The 20,120-nt window shown below is 45.1% G+C and overlaps 1 protein-coding gene across 1 annotated transcript in view; it reads left to right on the top strand.

Moving 5' to 3' along the window:
• The first annotated feature begins 9,223 nt into the window (after window positions 1–9,223).
• SIAH3 (siah E3 ubiquitin protein ligase family member 3) overlaps window positions 9,224–20,120 on the top strand; it is a 96,135-nt gene continuing 85,238 nt past the window's right edge. The window contains exon 1 of the mRNA XM_035302610.3: window positions 9,224–9,473. Within this exon, the coding sequence (XP_035158501.1) occupies window positions 9,339–9,473 (135 nt within the window). The 5' untranslated portion in view covers window positions 9,224–9,338. The remainder of the gene's footprint in view (window positions 9,474–20,120) is intronic.

Raw genomic sequence — 20,120 nt, 5'->3', positions numbered from 1 at the left:
AAGACTTTGGGGTCTGTTTCCAAGGTATCTTATTACATGGCTGGCAAGTTGGTACTCGTGGTTGGTAGGGAGATAGTAGTTCCTTTCCAAATAGGCCTCTCCAGGAGGCTAATGGAATGTCCTCATGGCAGGGGGGCTGGTCCCAGAGCAAGCCATGCAGGAGGACAATGGGGAAGCTCCAATTCCTTTGACAATCTAACCTCAGAAGCCAGACGTCATTTTCACACTTCTTATCAGAAGGAAGTCCCTACGTCTGGCTCAGGTTCAAAGGAAGGGAATTCGGTCTTACCTTTTGAAGGTGGAGATATATTTTTAAACTACCCAAACACCGCTACCAACAAATAATTACTAAAAGTAGTTAAAGTTTTCACATTTGTTTTTGTCCTTAGAGGGTATCTTACTAAGGACTTCTAGACTGATTACTATATCTAAAGTCAATTAAAACTGTTCTCTCTATGTGCATATGCCACCAACTTCAAAAATAGTTGATTTCTTTTGCTTTTGGCAAAAGCTTGTCAAGAGGTTTTGTCAAGGATTTCTTGTTTTGTAATTTTAGAAAATAACTTCAATGTTTAAAAGCCAAACTATAGAAGAAGGTATGTCCGAGAAGCCTGGCTTAATTTCCACACCCTCTGCCCCTTCCTTTCCTTCCCATTTATTAATTTTATTTTCAGTTTGTTAGTTATTCTTTTTTTAAAAAAAATCGCTATTCGAATAAATATGTATTCCCCATTTGAAGACAAACATTTGCATGTTATGCACATGTTTCTTCATATTTCTTTCTTCTTTTACCAATATAATCTGAATTCAATCCATAGTAGTATTTGGAGATCGTTGTTATGCCTACAGCTAACGGTCACCATTTGTGGAGATGTATATAGTTATTCAACCAGTCCCCTATAGAGGGATAATCTGGAGGTTCCTAGTGTTTTATCATTACAAATAGTGTTTCAGCGAATAGTGTTATGCATATAGCTTCTACATGTGTTACTGAAGCATATTTCAATAGCTATAATTTTCCATATTGTGGATAGATAGATACACCTTAAATACTTTAAGTCTACTTGGATTGTGGACATATAGTCTCTTTCTGTTTTTTTCCCCGAGTAGTATAAATGATACAGCAGTGAACATTCTTGCTCTTAAATCTTTGTTGAAATTTCTGATTATATCATAAGAACAGATTTCCAGAAATTTAGTTAGTAGGTCAAAGTTCATGAACCAGCCAGGCACAGTGGCTCACGTCTATAATCCCAGCACTCTGGGAGGCCAAGGTGGATGGATCACTTGAGGTGAGACGTTTAAAACCAGCCTGATCAACATGGTGAAATCCCATCTCTCATAAAAGTTCAAAATTTACCAGGCTGTGGTGGCACACACCTATAGTCCCAGCTACTCGGGAGGCTGAGGCAGGAGAATCACTTGAACCCAGGAGGCAGAGGTTGCAGTGAGCCAAGATCACGCCACTGCCCTCATCACACCCAGCCTGGGTGCCAGAGTGAGACTCTGTCTCAAAAAAAAGAACCATTTTAGGCTGTTGGTGCATATTGTCAAATTGTTTTCAAGGAAAATGTGTAAAAAGTTTATATTCTCAGAGGTAGTAAATCTCAGTATCTGTTATCAGACAGGTCTGGGCTCAAATCCTACCTTTACAATTCACTAGTTGAGGGACCCTGGACAAGTTACCTAATTTTCCTGAGCCACAGATTCTTCATCCATAAATGAGACTAAAATCACTCATGGTTTTGTGGCAAAGAAATAAATAAGGTATTTGACTATATATGGACTTGAGTACATAGGCCAAGTATTTAGTATAGTTCTTGACAAATGGCAGGTATTTAAAAGCTTGTTTTTATTATTCTTACCACTAGCAGAAGAGAATGTCAGCGTTATAGCAGATTCATCATCACTGTATATATATATATATATATATAAAATCCTCCAGTATACCCTTAATATGATGGTAGCATAATCATAGGATAACCACTATAGACCCACCCTTGGGTATACAATATAATATATATTATATATAATACAATATTTTAAATAATTATATTATTTTAATAATATTTAATAATAGTAAAAATACAAAGAAGTTTAAAACCAGCCTGACCAACATGGTGAATAGTAAAAGAATGTTATCTTGTTTTAATTTGCATTTCTTTGATTTCTTGTTCTAGTGAACAGTTTTTATTTTCATGTTAATTTTTATTTTTAAGACCACTTTATTGAGGTATGATTGAGATACAAAAATCCGTACATATTTAACGTGTACAACTGGATTCTGGAGCTCTCAGGAAGCTATTTGTGTCTGTGGACGGTGGTTCGCTTCGAAGGGGCGGAGGGCAGGGACCTCCTGTGTTACTGTCTTGTTGCCCTCATCACTCCCTATTTACTCACCTTTTCATTACTTCTTCTGGGGACTCTGATATTCTTGGTCTATTTTTTCTATATAATTTTAGTTCCTTAAAATGCATGTACAAGGGTTCTTCATTAGAAATCAAAACCTTTCTCATACTAGCTGCAGCTATATCCTCAATACTTTGTTTTTCCATTTTATTTGTTTGACATTATTTGGACATACAGATTTTAATATTTTATTTAATCAAGTATTTCCCTCTGTGATCACTTCAATAGATTTTTGAAAACCTTTGTGAAGTACTTCACTATTTTAAAATTCAATTATTTGCTCATCCACGGGTTATTTTAGCGTTATTGAGGGCATAGATCTTATGTATAGAAAAGTGCTGATCATACATTCACAGCCCGATGCATTTCCATGAAGCGGGCGTAGTCATTACATGAGTTTTCTAAGTCTGCCATAAACGGTGTGGCTTGGATGACAGAAATTCATTGTCTCACAGTTCTGGTGGCCGGAAGTCCAAGGTGTCAGGAGGGTTAGTTTCTTCTGAGCGTTGCAAGGGTCCCTTCCCTGCCTCTCTCCACCTGCTAGTAGTTTGCTGGTCATCACTGGCCCTCTTTGGCTTGTGGTGTGTGGTTGTGTTGCCCCAATCTGTGCCTTTGTGTTCACAGGTCGTGCTCTCTTATGTGCATGCCTCTGCCTGCATTTTCCTTTTTATAAAGGCACAAGTCATATTGGATTATGTCCCACCCTAATGACCTCATCTTAATTCGATGATCTCTGTAAATACCCTATTTCTACATTAAGTCGCATTCTGAGGTGCTGGAAGTTAGGGCTTCAGCATGAATTTTTTGGGGAAAACAATTCAGTCCATAACATTCATGGAACTAGGACACAGATCAAGACATAGAATAGTACCCGCTTTCTACAAGCCCACCTCACATGCCCTTCAGCTATCCCCTCTTGCCAAGGTTACCCTCTCCTGATTTCTCACGCCACAGGTCCCCTTGTCCATTTACTTCCCATACAAGGAATCACATGTACATGTTCTCTTGCATCTGGCTTTTCTGCCTGAAATTTGTGTCTGTGAGATCCATTTGTGTTATTGCATTGTTGCGTGCAGCAACTGTTCGCTCTTTTTCATCTGTATGTAGTATTTAATAGAGGAAAATTAATGTAACGTGTTCACGTTATTGCTGATAGACATTCAGGTTATTTCCGGGTTTTGGCTAGCATGAGTATGTTGCTATGAAAATCCTAGTGCATATCTTTTGGTGAGGACATGCTCCCATCTCTATTGCTTGTGTATGGGGAGTAGAATTTCTGGATCAGAGAATATATATGTTTAGTGCTAGTAGAGGATACCTAATGGTTTTCCAACGTGGTTTCCAGCAATTATATGAGAGTTCCACAACCCCAGTGGTACTTTGTGTTATTTACACAGATACATTTTTGATAAGAAGAAGGTGGTGGTGATGATGATGGTGATGAAGATCGCTTCTCATTGCTACGTTTATCATGAAATCTGCACATGGGGCTGTTATTATCTCTATTAACTCATTTAATCTTTCAAACTATGCTTTAATGAAACTAATAGCTTTGTTTTACAGATAACAAAACTAAGCGCAAATGAGGTTGAGTAACTTGCCCAAAATAACAGTAACTAACAACGCAGGGTTTGAATCTAGATTTGCCTGATTGTTAATCCCAGACACTTCCTCGTACAGATGAAATGTAAATTTGGTTGCCATCAAAGAGGAGATGTTCTGGGCCTCATGGGTAGCGTGAGGGGATAGGTGTGTCTCTTGCAAAAGAGCCAACTCGGTGGTAAAAGTGGGCAGAGCTCCAGATCTCCACCTCAAGTCTTGTTTGTGCCACCCTATTTTGGGACATTAATCATAAACAGTTATTATTAGGGTAAGTTCCAAACATTGCCCATTAAATGATTATTTTCAAGACTGTCTCTAGGAACAGATTGATGTATTTCCTATTTTAAAATAGAGTGACAAAGCCAGTTTTGGGGTATAGAGTTAAAGCTATGACTTAAGTCTAAAGCCAGGCAGAGTGTAGCAGCAGGTGCATGCTGCTCGTCTCATGGCTGATACGGATCGCTGTGTCGCCCTTCCGGCTTCACCTTCTCAGTCCTGGTCCTTGGGCAATATGAGGGACATTTACCCTTCTAAGTATATAGCCAGGGGCCAGCTCTACTTTTGTCATGCCCTCTACTTGTTTGACCCTGGGTGGTAGGGAGGATTTCAGTGGGGAAAAATATTTCAGGGCACAGGAAAAAAAAACATATTACCTGCTGGGCGCGGAGGCTCAAGCCTGTAATCCCAGCACTTTGGGAGGCCGAGGTGGGTGGATCACGAGGTCAAGAGACCGAGACCATCCTGGTCAACATGGTGAAACCCCGTCTCTACTAAAAATACAAAAATTAACTGGGCATGGTGGCACGTGCCTGTAATCCCAGCTACTCAAGAGGCTGAGGCAGGAGAACTGCCTGAACCCAGGAGGTGGAGGTTGCGGTGAGCCGAGATCGTGCCATTGCACTCCAGCCTGGGTCACAAGAGCGAAACTCCGTCTCAAAAAAAAAAAAAAAAAACATATTACCAAATAATCACCCTTCTGCCAAAGATGCTCAGTAGAAGCAAGTGTTGGGAAGCGACTTCAAATCAGGCAGTATGCTGGTGTCTTCAAATATCTCAGCTTAGTCTTCACAATGTCCACGAAAAAGAAATAAATGTCTATTATTCCCATGTTACAGTTGTGGGAATTGAGCCTTGGTGAGGTTAAGAAAACTGGCTGAGGTTATAATAAGGGAAAAAAACAATATAATAATGGGTTTGCTCTAGGCATACAAGGCGAGTTCAACCTTGAAAAGTCAATTAATGTGGCCAGATGCAGTGGCTCACACCTGTAATCCCAGAACTTTGGGAGGCCAAGGCGGGTGGATTGCGAGGTCAGGAGTTTGAGACCAGCCTGACCAATATGGTGAAACCTCGTCTCTAATAAAAATACAAAAATTAGCTGGGCATGGTGGCAGGCACCTGTAATCCCAGCCACTCTGGAGACTGTGGCAGGAGAATTGCTTCAACCCAGGGGGTGGACGTTGTAGTGAGCAGAGATCGTGCCACTGCACTCCAGCCTGGGTGACAGAGCAAGATTCCATTTCAAAAAAAAAAAAAAAAAGTCAATTAATGTAATTAATTGCATCAACAGACTAAAGGAATAAAATCACATGATCATTAATAGATGAAGGAAAAGCATCTGACAAAATCCCACATCCATTCATAGTAAAAATTCTCAGTACACTAGGAGTAGAAGGAAACTTCTTTACTTGATAAATAATAACTACAATAAACCTATAGCCAACATCATACTTAATGGTGAGAAAATAGAATCTTTCCCACTAAGGTCAGGAAAAAGACAAGGACGTCTTCTCTTATCATTTCTTTTCAACATTGTACTGGAAGTTCTAGCTCATGCAATAAGACAAGGAAAGGAAGTAAAAGGTACACAGATTGAGAAAAAAGAAATAAAACTACCTTTGTTTACAGATGGCATGGTTGTTTCTATAGAAAATTCAAGAGTCAACAAAAAACTTCTTCAAACTAATAAATGATCATAGCAAAGGTGTAGAATACAAGGTTAATACATAAAAGTCCATTGATTTCCTATATGTAAACAATGACGAGTAGACTTTGAAGTTAAAAACACAATACTGTTTACATTAGCACCCAAGAAGAAATGCTTAGTTGTAAATCTAACAATTTTTCAACAAATGGTACAGAAACTGAGCATCTGTATGCAGATTAAAAAAAAAGAATCTGGACACAGATCTTGCACACTTCACAAAAATTAACTTAAAACTTGAAAGTAACCAAGATGGCCTTCAGAAGATGAACAGATAAATAAACTGTGGTCACCCAATGGGATATTATTCAGTGTTAAAAACGTGAGCTATCGCATCCTGGATATGGATATTCAATGCATGTTATAAAGTAAAAGAAGCCAGTTCAAAAAGACTACACACTATATGGCTCTAATTACATGACATTTAGAAAAAGGCAAAACAATGTCACAGACAGCGTAAAGATTAGTGATTGCTAAGAGCTGGGGGAGGTTGGTGGGAAGGGGTGAATAAGCAGAACACGGAGGATCTTTTAGAGCAGTGAAAATTCTTTGATACTCATAATGGATTTGGGTCATTACACATTTGTTCAAACCCATTGAATGTACAACACCAAGAGTGAGCCTTAGTATAAACTATGGACTCTGGATGATGGTGATGTGTCAATGTGGGTTCATTAATTGTAACAAATGCACCCCTGTGGTGGGGGGTGTTAATAACAGGGGAGGCTGTGCAGGTGTGGGGGCAGGGGGAAAATGGGATATCTCTGTGCTTTTCTCTTAATTTTGCTGTGAGCTTAAGACTACTCTAGAAACATTAGGTCTTTAATTTATTAAAAGGGAAGATAAAATTAAAGGAGCGTTGATTTTTATATCTTAAGCACAAACATGAGATTATCAACACAAAGTTATAGATCTTTGACCAATCTGATGGAATCCTCATCTTGTGTACAATCATTTTATTTTAAAAATACTTTTTCAAAAAAAAATGCAGAAATCCCCACTCTCATGGAACTTACCTCTAGCAGGGTGACAGAAACAATAAATTTTTAAAAAGTAAAGAAAAACCAAACCAAACAAAAAATCAACACAATTGTTCCACTAGAGCCAAAAATGTAAAAATCATTTGAACCGGCGGGCGCGGTGGCTCAAGCCTGGAATCCCAGCACTTTGGGAGGCCGAGGCGGGTGGATCACTAGGTCAAGAGATCCAGACCAACCTGGTCAACATGGTGAAACCCCGTCTCTACTAAAAATACAAAAAAATGTAGCTGGGCATGCATGGTGGCACATGCCTGTATTCCCAGCTACTCAGGAGGCTGAGGCAGGAGAATTGCCTGAACCCAGGAGGCGGAGGTTGCGGTGAGCCGAGATCCCGCCATTGCACTCCAGCCTGGGTAACGAGAGCGAAACTCCGTCTCAAAAAAAAAAAAAAAAAAATCATTTGAACCTTTCTGAATTGTTAATATCTTTAAGGAATCGATAAGAGTATATGCACACTTTTATTTTTTAAAAGAAATAAGGACATTGAATGTTTTCCCAATGAACTGCTGAAAACTTATTTTCTGGACAATGCAAACCTTCCAAAGCGGATTCCGGTTTTGTGGGCCAGCAACCCTTATTATGTGCCATGTAACAAGTGGGTCCAGGGACTCATGTCCTATAAAAATATCACACGGATGAGGTTCTAATCAGTTCAAATGTTGGCATCTTCTAGTTTGGTGACAGTGTAGTAATTTTAGAAAGCGCAAAGTTTCCTTTTTAGTTGGTGGTCAGCTTGTCCCTTAAAACACTGATTTGGTTTTAAATTCAAGCTAAAATGAACAACCTGGGCTCTGTCCTGGCATCAATAAACTTGTGCATTATTATTCTCCTGCATGTTATTTTGTTGTTAGTTTAATGGCCTGATCAGGTCACAGACTTAGGTGTCCCACGTGGCCGTGTGCTTTGCATACATTACAATCCAAGCATTGTAGTTAGAACAAGAGCCACGTGGGAGGGGGCAATGGGCTCACACTCACAGAGTACAATTCACAGTGGGGGCTGATCCAGCACCGGGTCTGGGCTGACTTTGAAGAGGAAAAACACGATACACTCAACTCCCCTGCTTTAGCTGCAAAGAGGAAAACATCAGAGCTAGTCCCAAAAAACCCAAAGCCCTTCAAGTACCGCTTGGGAATCTTTTCCTCAAGAACCAGCGGCCTCCCGCTCCCCGCTCCTCACCAGCCCTGTTGTGGGGAGCAAGGACGGGTTTGCAGTCTGGGGACTAGAATGCCCTCTGCCTGTGCCAGCACAGAAGGGTGCTGCTAGCATTTGCGGAAACAGGTAAATGATGCGGCACGTGCATCCTTCATCTCTATTTTAACGTCTCCAACAATCTAGTGGTTAATTAGCAATTTGCTGCCCACCGATATGCAAATGAGTGACAAACAAAGGTTCTCTGCATCTGTAATTATTTTGCTGATTTACAAGCCTCTTTCCTCTCAGTGTAGGTTTCTCTCTGTGTATGTGCATTCACGCATCAGGGATTTCATTATTTTTTGAAGCATACTCTGCATTTTTATACTTTAATACTTTCAGACTTCAGTAATCACAGTAATTTGGGTAAAAAGAAAAAAATACATATAGTAATATATGCTTCCCTCCACCCCTCAACTCCAAATGGATTTGTCAGGGGTTCTTTTCTCCGATGAAGAGTGGAGAGTAAGATTTATCAAGGGGCTGTAATCCAAATTGCAGAAAGTCAGACGCAAGATTGAAAGATACACATTGTGGCTGCTGCCAAGTCCTTATCTGGATTCAGAGTCTTGTAATATTTTATTTTCTCCCAAGCAGCTCTGGCGAGTCGAGCCACGATCTGCGTTATCCATCTGCCTACTTTGGAGCGGGGTGTTGTACTATTTGGCGGCTTAAACGCTCTACGCTCTTGCCAGGGCATTAAGAAAGGCTCTCATGTTAAATTAAGTCAATTAATAAACGGAGACACATTAAGCAATCAATTTTGTCAGCCCCTCTCGCCGCCGTGATGGACGGTTGGCTGTAATCAGAAGATAAATGCAATGCGCTGATCTATGGTGATGTTCAATAATTCGTTCTCCGCCAGGCTCGATTCATCAGGGAGTTCGGCGGGGAAGGCGCTTGTCATTGGCTGTGTCTGCACCTCAAGGATAACGTTTCTGTCCCTTCGATTGGCCGCGTCACGCTGCAGATTCTAAGCGTCTGGTTTGATGATGAATATGAGAGCGCGCTGAGCCGGCTGGAGCGGGGTCCCAGGCTGCGCTCAGTCCCGGCCCGAGGACTCGCCGCTTCCTCCGCCCCTGCCCGGGCGACAGCCCCCAAAAGTTGTGATGCTTTTCCTCGCCCAGTGCTTCGGGGCTGTGTTCGATCTCATCCACCTCCGCTTCCAGCACTACAAGGCGAGGCGGGTCTTCTCCGCGGCCGGGCAGCTCGTCTGTGTCGTCAGCCCCACGCACAACCTCAAGGTGAGTCTCCGTGTCGTTTTCTCTCCCCCGGCTCGGGTTCAAGTCTTCTCTCGGCGGCGGCGCGGGCAGCCCTTTGCTTCGCGGCGGCGGGGGCTGTGCCTGGACCCGGCGTTCGCCCGGCTCGCTGTCCAGGTGCCCGGGTGCTGGCAGGGACCCGGTGGGGTTTCCCGACGGCAGGAAAAGCTGGACTGATGCTCTGGTGTCTCCGTCAGCCTGAGAGTGGCGTGGGGGGCAGCGGCGAGGCTGCTGGAGGGGACGGGGGGCGTCCCGATCACTTCCCCAGTATTTGTGGGCGAGCGTTCAGGAGACAGGATGTGAACTTAGCCAAATTGCGCTCTTCTGTCCCATGTTGGGAGAGGTGGTCAAACACGAGGGTTTTGGAGGCTACTGGGGGGTGAGGAATCCTGGAACAGGGAGCTGGGAGTTTTGGGCGGGCGGCGGGGAGGTGGGGGGGTGTCTTTCTGCAAAGTGTTTGTCCTTGTCCTCAGACTCGTGTGTCTGTGTGTGTGTGTGTGTGTGTGTGTCGGGAGGATTTTGGCTTTTTTTCCTTCCTGCTGGTTAGATGCGCTCTTTGCGCTGAAGACAGGAGGAGCAGGATTTGCCTGGATTGTGTAATAATGAAACCAGCTCCGAGCTGCTGCAGCCACTGCCTGGAGCTCCCTAGGCGGCTGGGTGCTGGGTTGCTGGCGGCTGCCTTGCTGCCCTGCGGCCTCTGCGTTTGTATCCTCAGGTTAGTGTCCTTTTAGGGATCAGACCGGCACAGCTGCTACACATCACAGTCAAAACCGACTGGGAGAGGAGGGATGGGCCACTGGGTAGGCGTGAGGGGGAGACGGGAAGAGAGGAAGTCAGGGAGATCGGGGCTGGGGGCTGGGGAGAGGCCATAACTGAACTCCCCAGATGGGAAACTCAGCACCTTGCCTCTGTCCTAACCGAAGAGGTGGACTCACTGAAAGTTCCTTTCCTGTCCTCCTCTGTAAGGCAGGACTGCGTGCAGGGGGGAGGGGCCATGTCGGCAGCGCCAGTGCCAGACAGTCTGTGAGGATAGATCTGTCACTCTGACCACTGCTGTTGGGCAGGAAGAGCATCGCCTGTTGTCCATCACTTTATAAACTCCCACAGCCAGACCGTCCTCAGCTGGAGACCCAGGTCAGCACTGATGGGTACTCTCACTCCCAATTCCTGGAAGTCCCTAGGAAAGACAGCTGCTTGGAGCTGCTGGGGCTTCCTGCCAAGGCCAGTCCTGGAGGAGGGGCGATGGGCCGTCCTGGGACCCCGATGGTGCACCACCTGACCTAGGATCTGACTCTGTCTGTCACCCCAGCTCTGACGAATGCCACCGCAGCAGCTGTTCACACCTGCTCTTGCTTGTGCACTCTTTCCTCTCATTTCACTATTTTTTTTCTTTAATGGCTTAGTTTTATAAATGAGAATTCACTACCAGTCATCCTTGGCAAAGCAAGTATACAGTATACACATTAAAATATAATTCTGAATTCCATTTTACGGCCACTTTTGAGACACATTCAAACTCCCATTATTTTGTCACTTTGCATTAGTTCCCTGGGGCAAGAAATTTTGTTTACTTCTGTTTTGTATTTTAATACCTTTAAAAATTGCTTATGAGACTTTAGCGTTTCCGAAGTTTGAATTTTTTTTTTTTTTTTTGAGACGGAGTTTCGCTCTTGTTACCCGGGCTAGAGTGCAATGGCGCGATCTCGGCTCACCGCAACCTCCGCCTCCTGGGTTCAGGCAATTCTCCTGCCTCAGCCTCCTGAGTAGCTGGGATTACAAGCACGCACCACCATGCCCAGCTAAGTTTTTGTATTTTTAGTAGAGACGGGGTTTCACCATGTTGACCAGGATGGTCTCCATCTCTTGACCTCGTGATCCACCCACCTCGGCCTCCCAAAGTGCTGGGATTACAGGCTTGAGCCACCGCGCCCGGACGGAAGTTTGAATTTATATGGTTTCATTGACTGCAGATGACGAAGGAGAATAGCAGGGTGTTAAGGTCTCCGAGAGGACTGAGGGGAAACTGTTTGTGTACATTTCTCAATGATGTCTGCCTGGGTATTAACGAGTCGTCTTGCTGCCCTAACTGGGGATCCAGAGCCAGGGTCGGAGGCCTTGAGTCAGCTCTGGCCAGCTGTGTGAACTTGAATCCCTCCTCGGCCTGTTTGAGCCTTCCCTTCCTCACCTTTTAAGTGGGCTTCTGATCTGCCCTTTCTCCGCCTCAGCTTTTGAGGTTGAAGAGAGGTGTTAGAGGTGCTTTACAACTCTCCTCTAAAACTAATGTATGTTATTGTATATGTAATTTGTAGAGTTCCAAAAGCAAATTCAAAAGTTGTCACATAACACCTTCAGGCACTTTAGAAATCATCTAAGCAGCAACCTAGAAGTGGGTGACATATGCTTTGAGAGGCCATGGCTCACTTCTTCACTTACTCTCATTTGGCTTTTCATTTCCCATAAAAAAAAAGACTTAGGGATTTTGCTCAGAGAAACATCACCACACCTAAGCAAAGCAAGTTGAGTGCTGCTGCCGTCCCCAGGATGCGGGGTGGGGCGCACAGGATCTGGAGAGGGTGCCAGGTAGGGAGAGACCCTAAGGGTCCAGTGGCCCATCAGAGAAGTTTTACCCCCTTCTCAGACCTAAGGGCTAATAGCCATTTGGATAACTTGAAAAGGACTAACTGTATAGGAACATCACTGCCCCACTGCTTGTGTTAAAAAGCACATGTAACCTCAAAAAAATTCTCCTTCGAAACACTGATTTCTATAAACAGACCATGGAAATATCCCTTGGAAATAATAAGCTGTGATCTATGTAGTGGGGAGGAAAGTCCTTTTTTTTTAAGGAAAAAAAAAACCGTGGCGATATTAACCCAGAATAGCTATTGATCAGCTGTGCGTCCCCACACTTTGTATGACAGGCCAGTGCATGAGATGGTGACCAAGGGCAGACAGGCTGCAACGTTGCTTCCAACTGTCTGGGTTGCATGTAGCCACATAGAGGGCTGGGTTTTTCTTTGTGGAAGCATTTATGTGTTTTATCCTTTCTTGGGCTTTCCTGAGAATTTGAACCAACCGCATTTTAGAACCTGAGGCAAGTGCTGAGTTATAATCAAAATTCACTTACAAAGCAAAGAAAATGGTGTATTTATCATGCCTGTATAGATGACCTTCCTTCTCAGTCTTCTTATGGTGATCATTCAGTAACCTGGGATTCCTTCAAGCAAGCTGATGCTTTTCCTTCTAAATGGAAGGCAGAACCTTCCCGGGAACAGCAGATCCTCTGGCTAAAGCCATTAGACCCCTGAAGCTCACCCTAATTAAGGGACATTTAGAGTAGCCAGCCTTGAGCATGAGAGACCTCAGCTTTCAGTGGGTGCCAGGCAGTGGAGGGCAAACAAGAGCGTTTCCCTCTGTCTCTCTGTCTCTGTCTGAGGACTCTTTGCACAGATCAGGGTTCCAAATGGTGCCCCCACTTCTTTCCACCCCATAAAAAGTGACCGTCAAGGAGCCAGCTTTCTTGGCTGCCTGCCCTCTGCTTCCTCATTCACAGAGGTTATTGAAATGTGGTGAGCAGACTTCAGGCTGGCGCTCATGAGGGCGCCTGCTCCTGCTCCTGATTCAGCATCCTCTCCCTCTGTCCTCTGCTTGTTTCTAAACCAAGAAAGCCTTTCTCTCCTGGCTGCACTCCCATTGGCGCTGGTAGCTTCTAGAGTGCCCTGCCCTGGGCAGCCCTGCCTTCTTTTGCCCAATCTGCAGAGGTATCCTTTGAGGGGAGGAGCACTCAATTCCCATGCCCAGGTTCTTCCAGAGAGGGCTCTGTAGTGCTAGCCCTTCCCAAGCAGGCACTAAGTAGCTAGGCTGAGACTGGCTGAGTGACTTCCTCTTCTTAACCACAGCTTTTGATGAGCAAGTTTCTGAAAGAAGAATAGCAAAATGCTTTCTGGCAAACTTCCACGAGGCCCGCTCTGATACCTGCACCCTGTGTCTGCACCACCCAGACAACCAGTTAACCTTTTCGTAAACACGGAATGGGAGGGGCATACGGGGCAGTCGTGGCGTTAAGTGCCTGACAGATACGAAATCTAAAACTGGGGCGTTTCAGTCCCATTTGTTGATGCATTCATGTGTCTTTCATTCTCAGACCAACCTGTGTGGATGAATGTGTGCTGAGCGGCAGTGGGGAGGGTGGGAGCTGTAAGGAAGAGGAGGAGGCAGCCGGGACCAGGAAAGGACCGAGGTGAGATGTGTGGCCACCTTTGCCATTTATGGGGTAATCTTTGGAAACCCCGTGCTGCCCCGGGCTTTGCTAACTGTTTCACACAGCACAGCAGGCTGCTGAATGAGAGGTAGAGACCTGAGCCTTGTCTTTAAAGATTTAGAGGTGGCCTTTGGAGTGTTCTGCGTGAATACCTAGTTTAAAGCAGTTAAAGCCTTCCAGCGAGATTTTTCTATTATTATTATTAAGAAAAAATGTCTATTATTTATTATACTGAACAACTCTGACCACCAGAGACGAATGGGGGGGGCAGGAGAGAAGATGAATAGCTGGTGTGTGGGTCACTCAGTTCCTCTCCACACAGCCACCTCCGATGGTTCCACTCCCAGTCCTCTGGGTATTTCACTGTCTTCTTTCTCTGTCCAGGCTGTAGCCACTTTGCCAGAGGGGCTGGCGGAAGGGTAAGGAAGGCGACCTCAAGCTAGTGGTGGTCACTGCGCGAGCATTACTCTAAAGGTTTTGCGGCCTCTTCCGGCCCATGGGTTTCTGTGAATATTGTATGGCAGTCCACTGTGTGGCTCAGAGCAGTCGTGCGGCTTTTCTGGTTAATGGTGATTGCAAATGACGCTCCTGAGTCACGTAACCGGGAGGCCCAGAGCCCCAAGCTGTCATTTGGTTAGCTGTGTGCCAGTGATTGAGTTGCTGGGGAGGCTGACGCTGGCGGCTGCGATGAGGTGAGCCGATTACCTCTGTACTGCATTTATCCAGCAGCCCCGAAGCAAATTTGGTGGAATTCCCTTCACTGTGATCCCTCAACCTGCAGGGACTGTTTGGGAAAATTAGAAAATAGATACTGAAAGCTTTCTTTGAAATCTGCAGAGAGGTCTGAGTTATTTGAATGGCTTCCCTGGGGTAGGATGGATTATCTTCCCAGCAATTAACAACGAGAACAAAATTAACTGTCTGTGGAGGTATTTTACCCTTAGCAAAGTCATCTTGACCCACCTAGCTCTGCTCCTCCAAAGGGAAACTGTGACCTGGTTAGACATGAAATGTCCTGTGGAAGGGATTCACCTGAAGAATGGAGACCTTAGAGACAAATTGAGACTAGAAGTTAGGTCTTCTAGGCTGGGTGTGGTGGCTCACGCCTGTAATGCCAGCACTTTGGGAGAACGAGGCAGGCGGATCACCTGAGGTCAGGAGTTTGAGACCAACCTGGCCAACATGGTGAAACCTGGTCTCTACTAAAAATACAAAAATTGGCTGAGTGTGGTGGCAGGAGAGGAGGCTGAGGCAGGAGAATCGCTTGAACCCGGGAGGCAGAGGTTGCAGTGAGCTGAGAGCATGCCATTGTACAAGTCTGGCAACAAGAGCGAAACTCCATCCCCCCCACAAAAAGTAGTTAGGTCTTCTAGCACCAGATTATGTTCCTACACTGCCCCAGGTTGCCTTCAAATTATGCTAAGCTAAATGCCCCTTGCTCCAGATGCATGGTGTGGGGGCAAAAACTTGCAAGGGTCCCTTTCCTATACGCTGTCTCCCCTTGGAGGCCAACAGCACGGCACCCTCGGCTGTGCCACACACCCTGCCATCTCCCCTTTACCAGGGCCTTGTTTTCTTCCCAAATTAGAGCTTCTACGTCGTCATCCTTCCTTATCCCCTCACCCCCTCTATGAGTTTTGGGCCATAATTTTGAAAGAGACAATCCTGAATGTTGAAGTTGGGAAAAATGAAAATCCCAAAAATATAAGTATGGGAAAAAGCTAAAAAATTGTAACACCTTTATTTAGATTTTTAAAGAGAATTTATTTGAGAAACATACAAAACCACAACAGAGTATGTTATAGGCCACTTGACACAGTAAAAGGGGCAACAGTAACATACATAAACAACACTCAGATATACTAACTACTGTAGCATGGGCATAAGTTCTAAGTAGACAAACTGTATTCATAAAGAAATCAGTTGGGAGGCCGAGGCGGGTGGATCACGAGGTCAACAGATCGAGACCATCCTGGTCAACATGGTGAAACCCCGTCTCTACTAAAAATACAAACAATTAGCTGGGCACGGTGGCGCGTGTCTGTAATCCCAGCTACTCGGGAGGCTGAGGCAGGAGAATTGCCTGAACCCAGGAGGTGGAGGTTGCGGTGAGCCGAGATTGCACCATTGCACTCCAGCCTGGGTAACAAGAGTGAAACTCCGTCTCAAAAAAAAAAAAAAAAAAGAAATCGATCAGACGGGGAAATGTATAAACATGTATTTCTATGGTTGGTAATCGTGTGCACCAGCTTTATATCTGCGGCCATCTGAAACACTCAAATCTTTTGATGGATGGCTCAAAAACCAGTGAGTCACCACTGCACATAGTCACTGAGACCACCAAGATCTCAAGTAATTGTATCTTTCACGAATGCAGATGTACAGGAAGGACGTTCTTCATTTACTCAGGAAGTTTCAGCGTTTGTACACACACACACACAATGCCTACACACAAAATCAATGTGATAATGTACTTTCCTGGAGTCAAATTTGCCAAAAAAAAAATAACAATAAAACAAATGAGAACTTTCTAAAAGTCTTTATACAATGCATACAGAATGTACACATCTATTATCGGAGACAATACGAAGATAAAATACACAGTACAGTATCTTGGCACTATGTGTGAATACCACAGAAGCAGTACATGATTAAATAATTTGGCAGCAGAGTTTTGCATTTTCACTTCTGTGGTCTTCGAAATGGTCACTGCACTTGTATTCGGAGAGTGGTATGGCCTACACACTCTGTGAGTATATGCTGTCCGTTTGAAAGTTTGCTTTTTGCTGGGCCATTGCAGTCAAGTGATTCTCTGCCATCACAGCACCAGTGTGACTAGCTTCTCAACTTTCATCTTTCACCATGATGTAGCTTCATGCACTTAATTTCTCACAGCATTTTTGCAAGGGGTCGGTTTCACAGATCTCTTCCACTGTGTTGTGAGGTACACGTAAGAATGAATGAATGATACTCAGCTTCCCCAATACCAGATCTGTATTAGTTAGGGTTCTCCAGGGAGCCAGAACCAAAAACATATGTATGTATACGGATCTATGAGAGGGGATTTATTAGGAAAATGGGCTCACACAATTATGACAGCGTAGTAGTCCCACGACATGCCCACCCGTGAGCCGGAGACCCTGGGATGCTGGTGGCGTGGCTCACTCCAAGTCCAAAGGCCGTGGAACCAGGGCAGCCAATGGCTAACTCTCATTTATGGGGGTGCTGGTGTAAGCCTTGGAGTCCGAAGGCTGGTGAGCTGGAAGTTCTGATGTCCCAGGCAGCAGAAGAAAAGTCTGTCCTGACTCTCAGAGAGACACCAATTTGCCTTCTGTGTTGTCGGTCCATGGCCACCGACACTGAGAACACCTCTTCCCCAGCTGACCCACTCAGAAGCACACACTAACCTCCCCTGGAAACACCCAACGTAATTTACCAAGATGTCTCGGTATTTTTACATTCAGTCAACCTGACACCTCACGTTTAGTCCACAAGTCCACACCTTGGTACCCATATGCATCTCTTTAAATCACACTTAATTTCCCAGTGACACAGTAACAAAGGAATAATTCTGCCTCACATGATACAACTACATGGTGCAGTTATCCTGTGCACAAGCCAAAGGCACGAACCCTTCCTCCAGATTTTGACCCTCAGAATTTTAACATTTGGGATTTTAATCTTTTGGGAATGGGATTTTCAGGATTTTGGACTTAGGGATTTTGATCTGCGGGGATTTCAGCTTTTGGGGTTACGACGTTTGAGATTGCACCTTTTGGGATTATGCCTGGCACCAGCTGTGAGCACGGTCACTGTGATGAAAGCTGGCTTTGACTCCCCACCTGATGTCTTTCTCCCTCTTCCCTTCCTCTCCGCCAGCCTCAGTGCTCGCTGCTCCTTGGTGTTTTGTGAGTTATCTTTGGCCTTGACGAGAACTGTAAATAGAACAGTTTTTTTGCCTTATGTGAAGTCAGATTTGTCCTTAATGTTTAGCTTCAGAGAAAGCATGGGACCCCGTTGGGCTCTGAGCCTGGAAACCGATGGGAGACAGGCTGGGTCTCGGGAAGACACGCATGCCTGCAGTGGGACAGGAGCTGAACGAGCTGGGCCCTGTCATTCATAGAGCTGGGAGCCATGCAGATAAATCCCCTTCTCTGCACATCCTGAAAACTTGCCCCTCATGATTTATGTATGACTTCTTCTCATTAGCAGAGGCTTGAGTAAGCTCATGGGTAGGTGGCTGTGGGAGGGGTACCCAATTCAAAGGGTATATATCTGCAGGCTCAGTGACACCACTCTGAGATTAGCAGGGCAGAGAGAGATGTGGAGGCAAAAACTGCATGTCTCCATGAGGTTGTACATTTTCTCTCTGCCTGCCGTTCACTGAAGCTTGAGGACACAGCTTCCCTCTGAGCGGGGCCTGGATGAAAAGGGGGATCATTCCCAATCTAGGCTGCAGCCCCTGGAATCGAGGAAGGGCGAGACAGAACTCCTACCCCACTGTCATCAGAAAATTAAACATTAATGTGCTAAGCCCTAGGCCTGTGTTCCCTGCACTCCAACCTGAGTTTCTACACACGCAAACACACACACACACACATACACACACACACACACAGAGGAGAGAGAGAAGAAAGAAGGAAAGAAAGAAAGGAAAGAAAGAAAGAAGAAAGAAAGAAAGAAAAAGAAAGAAAGAAAGAAAGAAAGAAAGAAAGAAAGAAAGAAAGAAAAGAAAAGAAAAGAAAAGAAAAGAAAAGAAAAGAGAAGAAAGAAATGCAATTCTGAGATGCTCCCTGGTGTGGGCCCTGAGTGGTCTCCGAATAGCAGTGTAAGATCACAGGATGCAAAGCCCAGTGGGTGAGGAAACCTGGTCCCAGCACGGGAGGAATGAATGGGATAAACGAGACCCTTCTTCCCCATCCGGGCTGTAACCAAGCAGCCTCAGGAAAGAGGTAAGGGGGGAAAGCGGTGTTGGGAAACAAGAGAAACGTTTCAGTTGAGGACCTAGAATATGAGTTTTGGAGTCAGATCTGGGTTCGAATCTAATGCTGCACACCTTGGATAATATCTGCAGCCTCCCAGAGCCTGCATGTCCTCCCCTATAAAATGGCTGTTGTAAAGATTAAGTAATCTGATGTACAGGTCAGGCACGCATGGTGGTTCATGCCTAGAATCCCAGCACTTTGGAAGGCTGAAGTGGAAGGATTCTTGAGCCCAGGGGTTCGAGAGCAGCCTGGGCAACACAGTGAGACCTTGTCTCTCCAAAAATATAAATATAAACCAAGCATGCTGGCCCATACCTGTAGTCTCAGCTATTCAGGGTGGAGGAACTGGGGTGGATGATTGCTTGAGCCCAGGAGGTCAAGGCTATAGTGAGCCATGATTGCACCACTGCACTCCAGCCTGGGTAGCAGAGCAAGACCCTGTCTCAGGAAAGTATGCACAGGATGTACGTAAGTGTTCAGCACGGCACCTGACATATTATAATTACTCCGTCAACAGCGGTTACCATCAGTTACCATCACTACCGATGAGTGATGAGTGATGAGGCTGAGTCCTGCAAGTTGTTACCTGATGCACAAGATGTGGCCCGAGTTCCTTTGCTTAAGTTTGGATGACCAAATTTTTACTCCAACTGGATGTTGAAGGGAAGGGGGAAGAAAAAGGACATACCCGTTGAGGACCGTGCGTTTGAAACACACAGTGTTCAAGCTGAGAGCCAGCAGGATGTTCTAGTTCAGGGACCTGGTCTAACCAATGTGACTCATGGGGATGAGGTGACCTGCCTGAGGTTCCCAATGAGGAGGCTCCAGCAGGGCTGGGGATGGCACTGTGGTTAAGGACACTGCCTCTCTAATGTGTCCCCATGGCAGTGTTGGACCTCTTCCCAGAGGGGTCTTGTTCTCAGGACCTTGCCAAGGAATAAACCAGCTGGACCACAGTGGGGCATTTAAAAGACAAATGTTCCTTGTGTCTCTAGTGCTGGCACAAATACATAGCGAGGGACAGGGAAGAGGCTCCAGACCAAGTCACCGAAGCCTTGCAGCCGCCATCCCAGACTTTCACACAGCAGAGGCGTCCAAAGGCTGCATATTCAGCTTCACTATGGCAGCATCAGAAAGCAGATCAGAAACAAACCTAACGTTTGTAGCAGAAGAACAGGGTCTTTGTGGATAATTTAGAACTGTGGTCTGACTGGAAATGTCAGTTTTACTGGCAAGATGCTATAGCTTGTAATCATTTCTTGGTCCTTTAATGTATTTTTAATCAAGAATCCATGGTAAGGAGGAAACTGCTCATGGCTGTTTCCAGCTGTGGCACCAGCAAGGAGAGAGTAGCCTGAGGAAACAGTAGGCCCTGGCTCCCCAGGA

The sequence above is a fragment of the Callithrix jacchus genome, chromosome 5 (genome assembly GCF_049354715.1).
Source record: "Callithrix jacchus isolate 240 chromosome 5, calJac240_pri, whole genome shotgun sequence".
Taxonomy (NCBI): Eukaryota; Metazoa; Chordata; class Mammalia; order Primates; family Cebidae; genus Callithrix; species Callithrix jacchus.
Note: the sequence above shows the minus strand (reverse complement) of the source record. Positions and strands in the feature narration are given on the sequence as shown.